The following is a 21,117-nucleotide window of genomic DNA, read 5'->3' as shown; positions in this document are numbered from 1 at the left end:
TACATGACATTGTTAATAACTTGTTAATTTTATTCTCCAATATGAATGTTAAGATTTAAACAATGAGTTATGGCTGCTACATTATGCTTTCTTTCAGAGACAAGATCCTGTTGCCTGGAATCAAACTTTTGCCGAAATGTCAAAGAACGTTCTAGAAATCAGATACACTTTGCTGCCCTATTTCTACACACAGATGCATGAAGCCCATGTTCACGGTGGCACAGTCATCAGACCCCTAATGCATGAGTAAGTACAAGCTGGATTTTTTCTTCCACAAGTAGCTTTCCTTTACTTTAATCTCTTATCTATTGTAATACAATATATTGTAGTTGCTTTCCTGTATATTTTGAGCTATTAAAGGCTTTACAAAAAATAAGTCTAATAAACCTACTAATGGTGTCAGTTAGCATATAAATGCCCTAATTATTAAAAAGAAATGCTTATTTTAAAATACCTCTTTAACTTATTATGAGGCACTTTGCTTCTCAACTCTCCAAATATTTTAACTGAGTAATTAAATGTAGTGGCCTGCCAAATTTTACTAATAATCAAGTAATAAAAATCATAACTGTATAGTATAAATTAAGAACGAGTACTGAAAATAAATTTATCAAAATAATAATTTTCCTTTGTATGCCTTCACTTTTTATTAAAGATTAAAATATGTAGCAAATAACAAGGAGTGGTGTGCTCAGCCCTAAATGGGACATCAATACAGTTCCTCCTTTCCCAAGGCTCAGCAAGCACTGTAGGCAGGAGAGATGGAATGCCTGTAGGAGCCAGAGGCTGTGGATGATTTCAATTGAACAGTGTTTTCTACACAGCAGGGCAACTGCATATATGAACTCACCATATTGTGACAGTGTGCACAAGGCCTGTTTGTGCAAGCTCAAGCCAGACAAAGTCCAAGCATGGAAGGGGAAGGCAGACAGAAAATCCTACTCCTGGCTGAGAAACTATTAGTAATAGATGACTGGTAGGAGAGGAGAATTAGTTTGAAGTGTATAGCTTCTGGCAGGTTGAACACACTCCAGTGGGTGGCCATAGAATGAAGAGTATATAGGTAGCACTGTTTGGACCCAGTAGCTTTTTATAATAAAAAAGAGGACAGAAAGTAAGGTATGGAAAACAAAAGGATGTGGAAGTGAAAGGACCTGGCAGTTGTGAAGGTGATTAAAATACAAACTAAATTCTCCGGGAAATTATAAAGTGTTTTAAAAGAAGTAAGGGTGCAGTGAAAAAAGAAATGCATGCCTCCATTTGCAGTACATCAAGGTTGTACTCTTCCCTCACCTGCCGCTCTCCTCTATTCATTGTTGTAATGGCACTCTTACGTTTCAGATTAATCCCTTTTGCATCTCTAAATTTGGAAAGTCTGGTTATAGATTCTGAACCCTTTGTTTTGTTTTGTTTTGTCTCACTGAGAGTGCTTCATGCTTCAGCTTTGGTCTCACAATGAGTTCAGTGACGGCTAAACTTCAACTTCTTCCTTATCACTCCTCTTGGTTGCTACTAAAACAAAACAAAAGCAAAACTAAAACTAATTATAAAAATGATTAATTGTTTAATTTCAATAGCATAAAAAATGGGAACATTTGCTAGTGACTCTAAATTTGTAACTTTTTTTCTGTGATCATGTATTTTTCAATGTTATAAATCAACTTACATACAGGAAAATCTTTAATGACATAATGACATGTTAGACAATATGAAGAGCTCAAGAAAGGCAGCCTCCCCTACCACACACACTGTGACACCGTTTATCTTCGTTGTTTTGAACTAAGCGTTCCCTGTGCAGCAGTGTGACTCTAGCTTCAAAGGTCTTATCTTAGTCCGATACCTGTTAAAGTAGTATCTCTACTTCAGTGGCCCTCACTTACTTTTTATTATTTTTAAGGTATTTGAATTTTGGAAACAGAATTTTACTTTGTGTATTTAGAACTCATGATGCAACTCACACTGATCTTCATCTCATGGCAATTCTCCTGCCTCAGTTTTTATGTACGGAATTACAGGTGTAAACCTACACACCTTGTCTTTAAAAAAAAAAATCACATTTTAGAATTTTAAAAAGAAATAGTAAACATCCATATAGTGAAAATTTTACAAACTTTTTGCAGGTTGTTTGTAATTCCTGTTTCCAATTTTGCTGAACCTGAACTAGACAAAGTTGAGATTTAAATACCTGTATACTTAGTCTCCTGTATAAACTCTAGTTCATAGTGACTTGTCATTATTTTGTTCAAATATTTCTTAACAATCCTTTCACTAGAACATTTAGACATAATTTGGTTTTACTCAGAAATTATATACTGCTCCACACTATGTTCCAAACAAGCAACTAGCTTTTTGTTTTGACTATATTTGAGCATGGTTTTTAAGTAAATCCACAATGGTTCCAGAAATCTGGGGCCTGAATAAGCATTTTATGGTGTTCAGAAGAGAATGTATTCTTTGGTCTAATTGAATACCTTGTGATTCTTCTGTGAAGGTTCTTTGACGACAGAACAACCTGGACAATCTACAAGCAGTTCCTGTGGGGTCCAGCTTTCATGGTGACTCCTGTTCTTTACCCTGTAAGTTTGACCATTGTTTGTTACCACAATGATTTGGTTGGATTTCAGGTGATTTCAATGACTTTATTTTTTCAATTCCAGTACATGAACAGTGTGGAAGGCTATGTCCCTAATGCCAGATGGTTTGACTTCTATACGGTAAGTTTTGGAAGAATTCTTGGAAGTTAACTATCCTGAAATATGCTATGTTTGGATGATTCATATGATAAGTTATGCATTTATTTTCTACTCAAAAATTCAAAATTAGTTATTTGCTGTTAATTATTGTTGAATCAAAATAACATACCATGAATGATTCATTTATCTGATCTAGTGTATTATGTGGTTCATTGTTTGGGTTTAGTAAATAAACACAAAAATATATACTATATTACAAACATGTGTTGCTTCCTTTGGCTAGGGAAAAAAATGGTCATTAAAAACAATAGAGTGTGTTATCTTTTGTGACCTTGCAATTCCACACATTTGTGCCTAGGAGATCTTGAAAACAATTAACAACCATGAGGAATAAAATGTAACCAGGACCTAAGGATACACTTTAAACAAGATTTCCTTTTTTAAAGTCATATTTGTTTTGTTAGTTTTTTAAGTAGAAAATTGTAACAATTGATTTCATGATTGTGCTTTTTTACATTCTTGCATTGCTCATTATTTCATTTCTCATTCCTCCCCTCCTCCTTGTTACCAGGGGGAAGACATAAAGGTCAGAGGACAAAAAGAAACATTTCCAGCTCCTTTTGATATAATAAATCTACATGTCCGAGGAGGTTATATTCTACCATGCCAAGAACCTGCACAGAACACATATCTCAGGTAAGTAAACTGTTTGTAGGACTTTTTTTTTTTTTTTGGTAATATATCCTGTTCCTAAAAGTCAGTGGTTAGAAAGGATCTGGGATCTGACCTTTTCCCTGTGAGCCTTCTGTAATAGTAAAGGTGCTCAATTATAAACAGAAGGAATGGCAGAAAAAGAGGCTTTTTGATGAACTTTGGTTTTCCCTGCGCTCTCATCCCACAAGAATGACCTTTTCTTATTTGGGTAGTTCCTAAAATTGAAGCTTTGAGTCAGCCGAGCATCCACTAATCTAGGGGAGTTGAATATATTTTTATGAGATGCAAACCTATCCATCCTGAGCTCAGAAAAAGACATTCATTCTCTTTAGTATAATGGACAGTGAATATAATAATGAACAGTAATTTATAGCATTTTAAGATATGATCCTATCTTATCTTAAACATCACCTACTCAAAAATTTCTTAAAAATGAAATTCAATTTCTAGTAGCTCTTTACATTGCAATATGCATAAATCTTAAAGACTCATGGAAAATTATCTCCGAGTAGCACATCCTCTTTAAAAGTAAGGCTTCCCTAAGTATGAACTAAAATTTCATGTACATGAGCTCACTGTACAATATGCAGGGCATTTGTAAATGAATACTTTGTCTTTTGAGTGGCTAAGCAAGGTCATAATCGCTTCATTGTTAACTAGGGCATGGAAATAATAAGCTCTTAAAAATATTATTTTGGCATTTTTAAAATTTTTATATTTGAGGCAGAGTCTTATATATTGAAAACAAGCTTTGAACTTGCTATGTAGCAAAGGATGACTTTAATCTTCTGACCCTCCTGTCTGTCTCTTCTTCCTGAGGGCTGGGATTTCAGGTGTGTTCCACTCCACCCAGCTTCTGTAGGGCAAAAGCTCACACCCAGTGCTTTATGCATGCTGGTCCAGCTGTCTAAATATAGTACATTCCTAAACCTGAAAACAATATTTTCATAAAACTTTCTAGAATTGTAGAAAACTAAGAGAGGGTTTAGAGTCAATTTCATAGCCTCTTTATCATAAACAGCCTCACCATATTTGATGAGCCTGCAAGAGCACATCATTATCATCCAGTGTCAGTAGTTTGTAACAGGGCTCTTTTACGATCTGTGCTTGTTGTAAACAAGTGAATAACATCACACACAGCAGCTCCATTACTCCAAGCAGCCTTTAGTTTCCATCCACTCAACCACACTGAATCCTTTGCACCCACTGAGCCTTTAGCACTCATCATTTGCAGCTCATAGAATGACCTGTTTTGGGAACTACATGGCTTGCAGCCTTTTCAACTGAATTTCATTCATTTAGTAGACGCTCACATAGTCCCTCCATCTCATAGCATCTTATTTCATTTACTTATATCAATGAATAATATTTGATTTTATGAAGTTTACAGATTTGAAATCCCACTTTATTTGGAAGATTTCCTTTTTGTTTCACTGGCTACCCATGAACAATAGAGTTCACAATAGCTCCTGCAAACTACTAAGTTCCCTGATGTCTGGAGGAGCAGGACCTACCTTTCATCTTCATAAAAGCTTCACCTCTATGAAGACAAATGGAGACAAAGCTGCTTTGAATTTCACTATTGTTATTCATTATTTAATAAAACATCAGGCCCTTTCTTTTTTAATTTATGAGGGCTCCTAATGATACGTCCAACCTCAGAGGAGTGTGAATACTTTCAGTGCCATGTGGTCGATGTAGGAGTGACTCTTTGGCTTGCTTATGCTTTCGTATGGCTACTTTGCTGGAAAGCTACAAGATGAAACCCAGCAGCCTTCAACAGACTCCGCTTAACTACTTGAGCTATCTCCCTATATATTAATAAGAATATGTAATTTGTATGATGAAGAACTCTCAGTTTCACTGAGGGAGGTCTTTCTTCTCCTTTTTTTTTTGTTTATAGGGTGAGGGTCACATCTTATATGGGGTACTGTCACTACATTTACACAGAATTAGAGAGTAAGCCATATGACACTTTAATATAATTTTCATGAGTATTTGTAAATTGTGGGTTTGACCAGCTTTTATTTCTGTTTTCAAGACAGAATTTTGCTATGCAGCAGATGTAAACATTGAATTTGTGATGTTTAAATTCTGGAAATATGGGATTAGAGTTACATGACACTATGCATATCACTAAATCAGATTTTATATTTATAAGACATAGTTTTCTTTAAGTAAATACTAATATCCACACAAACATTTGTCCTTTGCTGTATTTGTATAAAAATTGAATATGAAGTTATTGAATAATTGAGTTTTTAAACTCTGTATATATTAGGAATCTTAAGGACAGTATGCTTCAACAAAGCAACAACAACAAAAATAGTTTGTTAAAGTAATACATTTCTTAACCATTTGATGCCTTTAAACCAAGTTACTTCTTACACATTGCTAGAGTGAGCTATCTTTTAATTACTATGCACGAGTCCTCCTCTGGTTAGTGGCAGTAGGTGGACTCTTAGAACCCAATGCCATCTGTGACATTTTACTTTGAATATAATGAATTTCTTTTCTGTATCTCTTTTTTTCTAATTTATAGAAGGAAACTTCTTAGTTTTCTCTGTTTAGATGTTTATTTCCCTAACTTCCATTCTATTCATATTCTTTTTATAACTATCATGTCATAAAATATCCTACTCTGAACACATGGATAGACTCAAGAGACGTATTTCTTTCTTGTAGTCGGAAGAATTTCATGAGGCTCATCGTTGCAGCCGACGACAATCAAATGGCACAGGGAACTCTATTTTGGGATGATGGAGAGAGTATAGGTGAGTGTTCTGTTTACCAGATGAATGGAGGTGACAGCGTGCACATTCCCTACATTGTATTAACTTTGCACTTACAAGCTGAGCACAAATCTAGAGATATCAGTTAATGTTAAAAGAGTATAACAACTGTATGAAACAGTACACACAAATTTTAAACAATAACAAAAAAAACTTAAAGACTCTTCTCCTACTTTATAAGTACTTAAGTCATATATTAAAAGATAAGTTAAGAGAATTGCAATGGCAGAACTTACTTGTAGCAGAAGCTGGCCCAGTGCTATTTACATTGACATAGGTCGATGAGCCAAACACATTGTGTTCCATGTGCATAAGTGATGCACAAAACATATCTCTAAAATCCTGGGCAGAGGTTTAATCCCAGCACTCAGGAGGCAGAGCCAGGCAGATCTCTGTGAGTTCAAGGCCAGCATGGCCTGCAGAGTAAGATCCAAGACAGGCACCAAAACTACACAGAGAAACCCTGTCTTTGAACAAACAAACAAACAGAAACAGTACATACTCTGCAAAGCAGGCTGAAATAAGTTTGCTTTCCTTACTGTGTTACTATTGATTTTTTGTTTTGTTTTGTTTTTCTTTTTGCCTTTCTTTTTTAACATACCATGTTTTTTGTTGTGGTTGTTTCTTTTTTTTTAGCCATAACATATTCAACTTTCTTAAACCTAAATTTATTTCCACTGTATTCATAACTGTGTCCCAACATCACAATAAATATCTAAACCTCTCACTATATATGCTTTGCTCTCCATTGGCATCAGGCACACCTAGAGGTTTTGTTAAGAGTACATATTCTGAACGTTGTGAAGATAACTCAAGCTTTAATGTACTTACCTTAAAAACAGAAAAATCTGATTTCTGTCCCAAGAACATATCACTTCCCACTTTTTTTCCAAATCAGAGTAGTTCTTGCCAACCTTCACGGAGGAATTGGAACCAGCCAGAGCTTTGGAGTGAGATATAAACAGTGTAGTCTATGTGACAATTTCTGGGCTAGTGGGAGAACCTGTATCAAAAAAATAAGAGAGTTGGATTAATCCACCTTTCACACATAAATGAGCACAAAACATATGTATATATACCTATATGTATACATACACAAATACATAAAAAAGACATGTCTTCTGTGTGAATATATAGAAAAATGCTTCTGGCAGAATATCAGTCTTAGAATCAGAAAAATTAGCAACAAATTAATTTTCAAAAAAGTAATGACATGAATAGACCATAATTTGCACATATTAACACTTGTGAATAGGTGGCTATTGAAAGACTTTTCTACATTATGCCAGGCCATGTTTGCATCATATATGTGACTGTACTTTTCTTTTTCCATCTTCTAAATCCTCTGATCTTGTATAAGTAAAAGGAAAATCATATTTATATTTGTATTTTTTACGTTTCTTCATAGGCTTAATTGTCTTATGACCGACTGTTCCTTTCTACAACGAGAATAACAGCAACAGTAATAATGATTGTGATAAAGACAACACATATCTATTACAGTGTTTCTGTTATTGTACATAAAATTTGCCAAACAGTCTTTTGTAAGTGTTGGCTGTCTTATTATGATGGCAAGATGGACTTTAGATAAAGTCATGGGTCTAAATAACACTTTTTGTGTTTGTGTGTTTGACTTTAGCTAGAAATGCCACAGATATGGCTCCATTTATAACCAGAAAAAATAAGTATACTAGTATTTACTATTGTTCTTTGAAAAATAAAATCACTACACCTTTTTCTCTCTCTACAGACACTTATGAAAGAGATCTATACACCTTGATACAATTTGATCTAAAACAAGTATGTAATACCTTCTATAATCAATTGTACTAAATAATATATGGAGTTTTATTCTCTATTCATTATATAAAATGCATTATTTAATATATTTTAATCACTAATTTGCTTTGCAATATGATTCATTTTTGTGCAAAGCTACATATTTTTCTGGCTATTTACTTGAATTTTCAAATGGAGATTTTCCTTTGCCTTTACAGAAAACTTTAAAAAGCACTATACTGAAAAATGGGTACAAAAACAAAAATGAGATGATCCTTGGAGATATCCATGTGTGGGGGAAAGGAACAGCCAACGTCTCTGAGGTTAATTTGATTTATGATGGAGAGACACTAAAACCTGCATTTACTGACAATGCAGGCAAGGAGGTGAGTGACATACAGATGTGCTTTTACTCAAGTGTGACTGTGAAACATCTCCATGACTTCTCATGGGCATCACCAGGACAAAAACAGAATTGCAAATTAAGCGTGTTGTTAGTCTTGTTGTATTCACATACTTATGTGTCATTGTTCTCAATAACTTGGCTTAAAAATAAATTTAATGACAGCTATTCTATAATTTTCCTCATATAAAATAAGCAATATTAATTTAGATTAATACACCAAATTGCTATCAATAGGAACAATTCCTCAAATACTGTTTTCAGAAGAAAAGTTTACCTTTAAGCATTGCATATATCTTAGATAAAATGTCCCTGAAATTGTTTCAAAATTAATATAGCTCCTTTTAGCAAAATGAATATTGTCTTCAGAGAGACAATAGAGACTCTGAGCCAGGCATTAGGAGTCTTGTGTCAGCAGTACCACTGTCTACATTGGCTTTTCATTTTCCACTATAATTTTAGGTTTTCCCTCCAAACTTGGCAGATATGTAGAAGTATGCAATCTGTCAAGTTCTTTCACATCTAAGTTGGGTGAATACATGACTCATAAGTGTGGGTTCAATATAATATACATTTAAAAACTCAGTTAACTCAATTTCCTCTGAGTAAGGCCATGTCTTCATGATTATATCTGTGAGAAAAACATACTTTTCAAATTTAATTTTGTATGAAAGAGCTACCAATCAATCAGTCACTTTTATTGTACTTAGTTTACAGAGTAATAGGTTGAGCAACCTCAATTTTAGGAATGACAGCTTTGGACAACTTTAGGTTCTAATGAATGGCCCAGGCTTTTGGTGTTAAAGGGTACCATGGCCATACCTCTTTCATTGGACCCTCTGAACACTCTCTGTTGATACTGATATCTCCTCTTCATGTTGAATTTCCACTTCAACTTAGAATTTAGTCTTTCTACTGCTTTGATGTCAAACTAACCTAAATCTCTTTAAATTATGTCAACATGGCGGGAGGAGCAGTTTGGGATATATGGTGCCCTTTCTTGGTAATAGTTGATGATTTAGTTCTTCAGATCTACCTTGCTTTGAAAATTGTACTGGCTTATAAAATTCCTAGTAAAAATGATACAAATTTAATAATACTTTTGTCAGAGGTAGAAGGTCAAGAAATTGTTTCCCTGTAAAAGCAAACTGATTCTCCAAGGTCCAGGTTTTATGGGCCATTAATCGCAGTTTGAAATAAATTGTGTTATAATGTGTACTTTATAAAATTGAATTGCATAATGACAGCTGAACAGGGTCAAGTGAGGTATTCTGACATGTTATTTCAAATTCTTTTGGGACAATTATATCATTTAAAAGTATACTCTTTCAAAATAAGTTTGCTTCATTGATTATACCCCTTTTCACAAAAGTGTTAATGTTAAGAAAATTACTTTAATGCTTTTTAAAATCATATCCATTTAAAATGGCAAATATAAACAGTTCTTTGTCAGTCTATGTCAATAAATCTCATGCATGAATATATACCTCAAAGTCACATGTGTTGGTTATCCAATACCAAATGGTCAGCCCTGAAAAAATACATATAAGTAACATTATTCACACTGAACAGATTTTATTTAGGTATTTAGGAATATATATTTAAGTAACAACAACTAATGAAAGCCATGAATTTGAAAAAGGACAACATAGAAATCATCAACTTGACATACTCCAGAATCACCTGGGAGAGAGTCTCTATGAGATATTGTGTAGACTAGGTTGGCCTGTGGGCATATCTATGGGAGTTTGGGAGTTTGTCTTGATTGTGTTTTTGACATGAGAAGACCCAGTACACTATTCCATTCCTCGAGTCTGTGTCTCACACTGTATTAAGACAGAGAGAGCTGAGTGCTGGCAAGAGGTCATGTATCTGTTATGTGATGTGACTTGTTCTTTTAAGTGTCCAACTTAAAAGGTCCACTTTGACATCCTGGTATGATGAATTAAAAACTGGATTGTGAGTTAACACACACACACACACACACACACACACACACCCCTTGTGAGAACCACACACACAGAAAGGATCATGTATAAATGCCATCATCAAAATAAGGAGAAGCTATATCTGTTTATTTACAGATGACCTGATATGGAAATGGTGTTTATTTTTTAAACATGTCAGGAAAACATAATTATAATTAAAGAATTAATTGTAACTTTACTTCCTGTTTTTAGATACTAATAATTGAGCTGCAAAAATGGAATGTTTCTCTTTATGAACCAATAGAAATCAACTGGTCGTGAAGATTACTGTCAGTTTGAGTTCCTGAGGAGGAATTGATATCAGGTTCATAGTTTACCCTCATACACTTCTCTCTTCCTGAATTCTTACGTTCTTTAAAACAGAATTGCCATAGTCTTTATTTGAATATTTCTGTCTTGTGTACATCAAAGGAAGTGCTAACATGTTCTATTAACGTGACCTGGATGCCACTACATTGAAGGTTTAGCAGGATTTGTATAATTACACTTACCTTTTAAACAACAACTAAACCTGTAAACGTGTATGCATGTAACTAGTATATGATTAAAGGAAGTGATTTTTTAATTAACAAATTTTTTGAAATATAAATTATACGTAATATTGTATACAATTGCATTGACTTAACTTATTTAACAAATCATAATATTTAATCCTTTTTGTACTATGTATATTTAATTGCAAAACAGAAAATAAAGGTATATAAATACATTAAGATGTGGCTTCTTTTTCTATATTTTTTCAAGGAAGCTCTCTCATTCAGGTTGCAAACTAAAATAAGTTAATATAACATGATATTTTAAACAAGAATATCAAAATTTCCCAGTTCATGAGTACTGGTAGATATCTCAGTGTAGAGTATCATCTTATACTGACAGAGAAGTCAAGAAAGGAATCACCTAATTTTATCCCTTCTCTGGAGGGCATTAACAATTTTATGAAAACTCCATCCTCATGGCCTAATTATTTCCAAAAGGTCCATGCCCAAATGTCATCACATTGGTGTTTGAAGTGCACAAATGTTGGACCTCCTGTGTTTAATCAAAATCATTTTCTTTATTTACTTTATTTCACAGACAAGGGAAAAAATAGTGTTGTCTATTCTTAGGCATTCAGGCTGTAGGGCTCTCATTCCTAACATAGATCGCCATGTTGTCTTTGAGTTTTCAGACTTCAATACAGCTGCAATAATCAGCATCAAGACTGGAAATGAAAGGATAGACACTTAAGTCAATGGGACAGAATACAAAAATATCACAGAAATATGAAAATAGTAGAAAGGTCACTTGGATTGTTTTTTTTCCCTTTATTGCAAATAGATTGTTTTCTCATATACCCAAATTATAGTTTCTCTTTCCCACATAATTATAGTTACTCCTCCCAGTTCCTTCCCATAGCACCTTCCATCCAGATCCACTCTCTTTCTCCCTCTTGTTAGAAAAAGAACAGGCTTCTAAGAGAAAACAATCAAACACAACAAAATAAAATACAATGATATGATGCAAAAACTATTATACTGAAGTTGAACATGGCAACCTACCAGAAGAAAGAGTCCCAACTGTGGCCAGAAGAGTCGGAGACCTATTCATTTTCAAAGTTAGGAGTCATATAAAAGTAAATAGTAAGCTAATGGTGATAGCATATAATCACAGGACCTGGTGTAGGCCCTGTGCTTACTGCTTCAATCGCTGTGAGTTCATATGTCCCTTTCTTCCTTGATTCAAAGGGCCTTGTTCTCCTGATATCCTCCATCCCCTCTTGCTCTTACAATCTTCCTCCTCTTTTGCTGGATTCTCTGTGTCCTAAAGGGAGAGATTTGGTTGAGACATCAATCATACTTTCTCTTTGCATAATGTCTGGCTCTGGCTGTGTCTCTCTGCATTTGTTTCCATCTGCTATCAGAGGAAACCTCTCTTGATGATGATTGGATAAGACATTGATCTGCATTGATCTGTGAGTATAGAAGAATATAATTCAGAATCATTTTTTTGATTTTTTTTAGACCAGTAGTGTTTGGTTTTACTGCAGGTCTCTGAGCAATCTAGTCTCTGGTTCTTGGTTACTTAGGCAGTGCCAGGTATGGATTCCTTCTTCAAAGGATGGGCCTCATGCCAAATCATATAGTGGGTGGCTAATCCCACAAGTTTTGTGTCACCATTTGTAGATGTAACCGTCTTGTTAAATAAGAAACACAGAGCCAGTTGTAGAGTTAAAAAACAACAAGGTCAGAGCAAGAGTGGAAAACCTTACCCTTCATTGCTTCTGCTGTCCTTCCTCTCTGCAAGAAGCCACATGACAAAGTATAGATTAATAGAAATGGGTTAAAGACAGAAAAAAAACCTAATTACAACCATTTCCTCAGCAAATTTTGCAGACAGGGCAGATTGTGAGTTGCTGGGGATGCTGTGAATGTGTTGCTCTGATTGATTGATAAATAAAATGCTGATTGGCCAGTAGCCAGGCAGGAAGTATAGTGTAGGCAGGATAAGGAGAGAGGAGAATTCTGGGAGGTGGAAGGCTGAGGGGTAGCATAATGTAAGATACTATTAAGCCACGAGCCACGTGGCAAAGTATAGATTTATAGAAATGGGTTAATTTAAGATATAAGAACAGATAGCAAGAAGCCTACCATGGCCATAGAGTTTATAAGTAATTTAAGTTTCTGTGTGTTTAATTGGGTCTGAGTGGCTGCAGGAGCTAGGTGGACACAGGAATACTCCAGCTACAGTGAGTCAAAGGTTTTGTGCCTGGGTTGGTGTCCACATTTCTCTATTGGTAGCCTGCAGAGTACCTTCCCATACCACAGACTAGAACATAGCGGTTTGTATACAATTACTCTAAAATCTTGCATGAACAAATTTAGCTGGAATTAGAAAGTTATTGCCACTATATGATATTTGTAGATAAGTAAATTCTAAAAACTTGAAAGCAAGCTTATCTTTGAAAAAGACATGCCATGACTAAGATTAGAGTTCCATAAATTAAATTTAGAGATATCGCGTATTACTCACCCCAAAAAATTTAATTTGTGATTATTATTTATTGTATTGCCTTAAAATGTGCAAATAAAATATTTACATACATGTTACATTTACAAACAAAACATAATTTTTTATTATGTATGTGTGTGGTTATGTGCATGTGAGTGCAGGTGACTGTAATGGCTGGAAGAGGGAATGACATTCTTCAGAGCTGGAGTTACAGGTACATGTGAAATGCCCAACATGAGTGCTGAGCCATCCTACAGAACCTAAACTGTACATTTTAATTACATATTGTTATCATCTTTGCTCCAATCCCCAGACTGAGTACTCTCTGGGAGCATGAATTACTCATTTGTGTACCCTTAGTTCTCTGGAGAACACTAAACATTCAGAACAGTTTTGGGAGTGCATGCAATGGCCCTTTTAAATGCTGACACTTGGAGTTTGTAGGTTAGCTATCATTTCAGCAAAGTGGGAAGTTACTAAATTCAGAAAGCAACACTACAAAGATGAGAATTTAACTTGCAATGTTGCCTTCTGTTTTGCTTTTGTGCCCTTATGTGTAGTTGTAAGTATTGGGGATGGTAAAAGAAAAAGTATTCAAACAAACAAACAAACAACAAAAACATTACTTTGTGTAGAAATTCCTAGAGTACTCCATTTCTTCGTTTTCCTCTTTTTAAAGTGGTAGGCATTGGGCTAGAGAAATGACTTCTGTGTTAAAAGCTCATTGGTGTTCAAAAAGACCAAGATCCTAATCCCAGCACTCATTTGGAGCTCATACCATCTGTACATCCCATTCAAAAAAATCTTCTGCCCTCTTTTGGCCTTTGTGGGCACTTCATGCTTCAAGTGTATGAATATGCACACAGACAAAACAACCACACCCATACATTCATAAATTAAAAATAAAATTTAAAAGATAAATATTGAAGAAGCAGAAATAATTATTTATCTTTTCAATGGTGAAGTTCTCCACCCAATTAGTCATATATATATGATAAAGTTTAGTTGATAGAACCCTGAACTATCAAAATATAGGAAAAATTTACATTTTACATATTGAAAATACAGTTTCACTCTATTTGGTTCAATACATCCTAATTAGTATAAATATTTAATATAAGACTTATAATTGTATCTTATCTCCTCAAATACTGCCAACTTATAAAATAGACTTTTTATTAAAATGACAAACTGTTATTTACTAAGAAAAATTGAAAATGAAAGCTTACACATCCCATGCTTAATTTATACTTAAGACTGAAATCCACAGAAACATCCCATCACAAAAGAAGGTGGGTTTTTTTTTTTTTTGAAAAATATCTTTGTAAATTTAGGCAAATACAAGACACAACAATCAAAGAATGTTGAAGGTTTATGGGCTGACACCTTAATCTGTGCTCTGTTATAAATATTAACTGTGATTAAAAAAATCCATGTAAGTATACATGAATTAAACTTACAACCTGCAAACATGTAAGGTTGTATGATTAACACTAATCATCAAGGTTGAGGATAGTTTCTGTCAAACAGACCTAGAGGTGGAGAGATTATATTTGATAGAGGTGCTTGAAGATAACCAGAGAGATAGTATGTCTTTAGAAATAGAGGAAAGATAAAGCAGGTCTTTGGAGATCCAAAGAAACACACATATAGAGACATACACACACACACACACACACACACACACACACACACACACACATACACACACACACACACACACACACACACACACAAATACACACACTGCAGACATTTTACAGGACAGCAAAGGTCAAGAAATTAATTTCCTTACCACGGTACCAAAAAATGGCATTCTTACAATAGTTTGAGTTTTTCTATTAACACTCACTAAAGAATTCTGTCATTTGATACTAAACCATGTGCTGTTTATAAACACTATTACAGTGTTGGTTATCTATGTGTATATTAAATATTTTGTTCATGGTATTTTTATTTTCCAAATTTTCAACTACAAGGACAAAATTAACCATGCTATTGGAGTACCAGGTTTTGATAAGTTTGTACCACAGAATGTATACACACACATAAACATTTATAATTCATTTATCAGGGAAAATTTGCAAGTATATTCATCTTTTTGAAACATACTGCGCCTCATTGCTATCAACAGCACCCCTACTATCACTCTACTGTGCAATTTACTACCAGAATTCTTTTCCTCCTTCGTGTAAATTAGTAGTTATTGCTTGCATTTGTAATTATAAAAAACTTTATTTTGTCTTAACTTAAATGCTATTGTAGTTTTTATGCTTTTATAGCAACAAAAGAAAGCAAATTCATTTAATGCAAGGATTTAACATGAAATGAAACAAGGCTGCTACTCCTCTTTTGATGAGTTTCACTATGTATAATATATTCATAAAATTAGATGTAATATTAGCTATAACAAAATATGTAATTACATATAGCATGATATATATAATAATACATAGCGTACAGAGTCAGAGATTTACTTGTTATTTTTACATAATTAATCTAGACTGACAGTCCCATCCCCATTCTTCTCCCCATGTCTTTCTCCTCCCTCCCACTTGAACCACTTTGTGCTTTTCTCTCACCCTGCATTCTTCTTTCCACTTCCTTGGTCCATGTCATCTGCTATACGGCCTATGCCACTCTGAAGCCATACCCCCAGTGATGATGCCAAAGCTGATTCCAGTTCCTTGCTACTTATCCTACAGACCAATTATTAACAAGGACGTGACAATGCCTGTGTGGTAGAATAAAGCATTTTGGGGTATTTTCTTGGAAGTGGAATAGCTAGGTTGCATAGTCATTTTATATTGTGATTTTTGGATAAAACTTCACACTGATTTCCACAGTGACTATGTCAGTTTACAGTCATATCCATACTTTAGTCTTTGAAATTCTTACATATGCACCCAGTGCATTTTAATATAGTCACTCCCCTCTAATATATCTCCTTTTCAGATTCAAGTCCTCTTTAATTTTTGAATTTAATTTTTTATTATTTTACTAATTATATTCATCCTCAACTTCAGCCTCTATCTCTTTCTAGATAAAGAACTGTCTTTCTAGACCTCTACCACTTAATGATCTCTCTTTTATTTCTTTTTCCTCTTTTACTAGTTCAGTGATTCTAAGTTTTGATACAATATACTCCTAGGCATGGGGCCATCTAATAAAGTATGGTCTATCTATCAGGAGACACACAGCCTTTTTTTTTTCTTCTGTTTTTCAAGACAGGGTTTCTCTGTGTAGCTTTGCACCTTTCCTGGAACTCATTTGGTAGCCCAGTGACACACAGTCTTAAAAACAGGACTATTCCTCTGAAAGAAAACATCAACTGTTCATAAGGGATAGGACCTGTAAATCTCTTCCTACTATATGCTAGAATTTTGACAATTTGATCCCGTTCAAGTAACCACAACTTATGTGAGTTTATAACTATTGAGATCCTGTCGTGTCCAAAAGACAGCTTTTAGCTGTTGAAGCAAGAGATCATGCTCACCTCAAATGCCACAAGTTGCTAAATAAAAAGCCTAGTGCTAGATGTAGTATACTTTCCCTTGGATTGTTGGTCAGATGGATCCTCTATGGCTCCCTTATCCTCAAAAACAATATAGGCTATTTCTGTTTCTCCTAGTTTCCCACCAGAACTAGATGACAAGACATTATTTCTTCATATACTACATACTTTGAACACCGAACATGGGGAAATTAAGTTGGTACTGACCAGGAAACAGTCTACAGGTTAGCTTTCATAGTACAGGAAGGTACTATGCAGGCTGCTGGATCCACAAAATCATCACAAGTCTTACTTAATAATGAACAGTAATAATGACCAATATGGCAAGAGGCACCCATGGATACATAGTTGCATGAATGTTATAGGGGTAATCACCTGCTTTCTGTTTGGACTTAAGTTCCATTCTATAGGAGAAACCATGAAGTTTTTACTGAAAATCTGGCCAAGAACACATGGTTGAGAAGCTCAAAGGACCTAAGGTCAATCTACTACTAGTCTACTATGCAGACATAATATCAAACTACTCTCTAAATTGCTCCCTCTATAGAAAAGTGTTGTTCCTAGATCTCACCAGAAAAGTTTATTATGACAATAAATCAACTCATAACTGTTCACAAAAACAGAAAATATAGCTCTTGTGCCACATAATTATCAAAACACTAATCATACAGAACAAAGAAAGAATATTGAAAGCTGCAAAGGAAAAAGGCCAAGAAAGGTATGAAGGATGATCTATTAGACTTAGACCCAATTCTCAGTGGAGACTCTTAAATCAAGAAGGGCTAAGACAGATGTCCTAAAGACTCTAGAGACCACAGATCCCAACTCAGACTATTCCTAATAAAACTTTTGAACATTGTAGGTGGCAAAAACCCCAATATATTCCATGATAAATAAAATTTAAACAATAAATGTCCACAAATCCAGTCTTATAGATAATACTAGAAGGAAAACTAATACAAGGAGGTTAACTACATCTATGGAAACACAAGGAATAAATGATAACACACCAGCAACACCAGCAAAACCAAAAGAAGGGAAAAACACATACAACAACAACAACAACACTACCACCACCACCAACAACATCAAAGATACACATTACATCAGAGTAAAGGGTTGGAAAAAGATTTTCAAAGTAATTGTTCCTAAGAAATAAGCTGTTCACAGCCATTCTAATATCTAGCAAAATAGACTTCAAACCAAAATTAATCAAAAGAGAAAACAATGGACACTTGATACTCATCAAAGGATCAATCAACCAATATAGTCATTCAATTCTTAACATGTATGTCTCAAACACACAGAATCCATGTTTGTAAAGGAAACACTGCTAAAGCTTAAGCCACATATCAACTCTTACATATTGATAGTGGGGACTTCTCTTTGCATACACCCAAAGGAAGCTCCATCCTACTATAAGAACACTTGCTCAACCATGTTCATTGCAGCATTATTCATAATAGCCAGAAACTGGAAACAACCAAGTTGTCCCTCAACCAAAAAATGGATAAAGAAAAATGGGGTACTATTTCATAATGCAGTATTTCTCAGCTGTTAGAAATAATGACATCAGGGAATTTGGAGAAAAGTGTATGGAACTAGAAAAAAAAAAATTATCCTGAGTGAGGTAACCCAGGCCCAGAAAGACAAACATGGAATGTACTCACTTATAAGTAGACCTTATCTGTTAAATAAATGATAATTATTCTATAATTCATAGACCCAGAGAGACTAAGTGACAAGGAATGCTCAAGGTGAGGACACAAAGATCTCCTTGGGAAAGATAAATAAAACAGATTTTATGCATGGCCTAGGGGTGGGTGAGGAGAGAAACAAGAGGGATCAGGAAGGGTGGGGGTATGGAAGGGATGGAAGAGTACTAAGAGAGACTATTGGAATTGGGGGACATGGTTGGGGAGTAATGTAGAAACCTAGTGCAGTGGAAACTCTTGGATCCTATGAGCATGATCTCAGCAATGTCCCTTGTAATGGGAGATACAGAGCCTGTCTTAGTTAGGTTTTCAATTGCTGTGAAGAGACACCATAACCACAACAACTCGAGTGGCAGCTTACAGTTCAAAGGTTCAGGCCTTTATCATCATGGTGGGGAGTATGGCGGCTTGTAGGCAGATATAGTGCTGCCTACATCTTGATCAGAAAACAACAGGAAGTGGACTATGTGTTACACTGAGTGAAACTTGAGCAAAAGAGACCTCCAAGCCTGCTCCCAAAGTGATGCACTTCCTCCAACAAGACCACATCTCCTAATAGTGCCACTCCCTTTATGGGCCATTTTAATTCAAATCACCACAAAGCCTTAGCTGGCCATCTTCTGTAACTAGGCAAGGCTCCTAGCAGTGGGACTGGGATATCTACCTAGTCATAAAGCCTTTGACCTATAATTTGTCCTGGCTGAAAGATGTGCTGGAGTAATGGTTGTGCAGAACTCATGAGAGTAGCCAAGCAATGACTGGACCAACTTGAAGATCACTACATAAGAAGGAGCCCATACCTGACTCTGCCTGTTTGGTTGTAAACCAGAGGTAGGATAACCCAGAGACCCAGAACAGAACCAAATATAACTATCAGAACAACAACAACAACAACCAAAAAGTCGATAAAATGATTCCTAGGGTTATTCTGCTATTTTCATCAGAGGGGCATTATCCAGAAACTGATGGGAGCAGATACAGAGACCCAGAGGCAAACACTAAGTAAAGTCAAGGGATTCCTCTGCAAATGAGCAAGAGGAAGTACTTTAGGAGCTAGAGAGGTCAAGGATACTACAGAGAAGACAGCCCACAGAATTAACTAAGCAAGGCTCTTCGGTACTCACAGAGACTGAAAAGGCAAGCATGGACTCTGTATTGGTCTGTGTAGCTAGAGTTTTCCTGCCTGGTCCATGGTCAGGACAAATCTCTCTCACCCGCCAGGCCCATAGATACTCAGAACCAACCAAATAAACACACAGAAACTTACATTGTTTACAAACTGTTTGGCCATGGCAGGCTTCTTGTTATCTATTTCTTTTATCTTAAGTTAACCCATTTCTATTAATCTATACTTTGCCACATGGCTCGTGGCATACAATTACCTTACATCTTTCTTGTCATGGCAGTGGCTGCCAGTCTCTTGCCTTTGCCTTCCACTTCCCAGAATTCTCCTCTCTCCTTGTCCCGCCTATACTTCCTGCCTGGCTACTGGCCAATCAGCATTTTATTTATGCAGATCAATATCCATAGCACTTCCCCTTTTCTTTTTTCTTTAAAGGAAGGTTTTAATTTTTACATAGTAAAAGTACATATAACAAAACAATTATTAAGCAAGAATTACAGTTATAATATTAAGGAAGATACGCTATCTATCTTATATTTGTGAGTCTGAGGTTTTTATATCTAACTTTTCTTTTATCATATTTGAGGAAATTATAACTATCTAGTCTTCAACCACATCAAAGACCTCAGAAGGATATAATATTACCTGAGAAATGGGAGAAGGAGGCAAGCAACTTTGGGGAGTCTTGCAGGGTAGACAGAGACAGCTGGGAGCCTGGACAGTCACCTAGCAGTTATAGTTACAAATATATATATATATATAATATCTTAGATAGAATATATTAAGTATTAGACTCAGGTTCTTTAGGATAGGACATCTTTTGGAATGATCTTTGTAACATGCCACCTACCCACACTCTAGACTTCCCTGGATTTTAGTATGTGTTTTTTGCTTGATATTGTTTGCATTTATTGTAATACCAACTTACCTAGGTCATTATCCCTATTTGCTCCTGGACAATATTTGATAACCATTTCTTTGTATATAGTCTTGTATTAGGCTAGAACCTTCTTATTTAGACAAAAGGGGGAGATGTAGTGGGTAGCCATCCCAGCCTTGGCCTGGAAGTTCCAAGCCCCATTGAGGCTTCGGTAATGGTCACACCCACAAGGCGGGGTGGAGGGAGGAAGCAGAAGACCCAGGATCGAGAGGAGAGGCTTCTCTTAGTTCTGGGACCATGGACGCTGGAGGTAGACCAAGCAGAGTTCTTCAGAGAACACCGCTGGACTATGCCATACCTTTCCCAGACCCTGCAACCTATTCCTTCATTTGTAAGTTACCCCACAAAATAAACCTCCCTTTTGACTATGTAGAGTGGCCTTAATAATTTCACCAATAGGTCTGAGCTAGGTGTGCATATAACTTATCGTTGTGTACCTTGGCATTCATATGGATCTCTCAAGGATGG

General features: G+C 35.4%; 1 protein-coding gene across 1 annotated transcript in view; it reads left to right on the top strand.

Moving 5' to 3' along the window:
- The window catches only part of Si (sucrase-isomaltase), a 173,509-nt gene extending 162,507 nt beyond the window's left edge, over positions 1 to 11,002 (top strand). The window contains exons 43-50 of the mRNA XM_036189531.1: positions 98 to 246; positions 2,492 to 2,576; positions 2,658 to 2,714; positions 3,265 to 3,389; positions 6,093 to 6,181; positions 7,950 to 7,999; positions 8,197 to 8,364; positions 10,562 to 11,002. Coding sequence (XP_036045424.1) covers positions 98 to 246; positions 2,492 to 2,576; positions 2,658 to 2,714; positions 3,265 to 3,389; positions 6,093 to 6,181; positions 7,950 to 7,999; positions 8,197 to 8,364; positions 10,562 to 10,630 — 792 coding nt within the window. The 3' untranslated portion in view covers positions 10,631 to 11,002. The remainder of the gene's footprint in view (positions 1 to 97; positions 247 to 2,491; positions 2,577 to 2,657; positions 2,715 to 3,264; positions 3,390 to 6,092; positions 6,182 to 7,949; positions 8,000 to 8,196; positions 8,365 to 10,561) is intronic.
- Positions 11,003 to 21,117: the final 10,115 nt, after the last annotated feature.

This window comes from Onychomys torridus, chromosome 6, assembly GCF_903995425.1.
Source record: "Onychomys torridus chromosome 6, mOncTor1.1, whole genome shotgun sequence".
Classification (NCBI taxonomy): Eukaryota; Metazoa; Chordata; class Mammalia; order Rodentia; family Cricetidae; genus Onychomys; species Onychomys torridus.
This window is presented reverse-complemented; position numbering and strand designations above follow the sequence as displayed.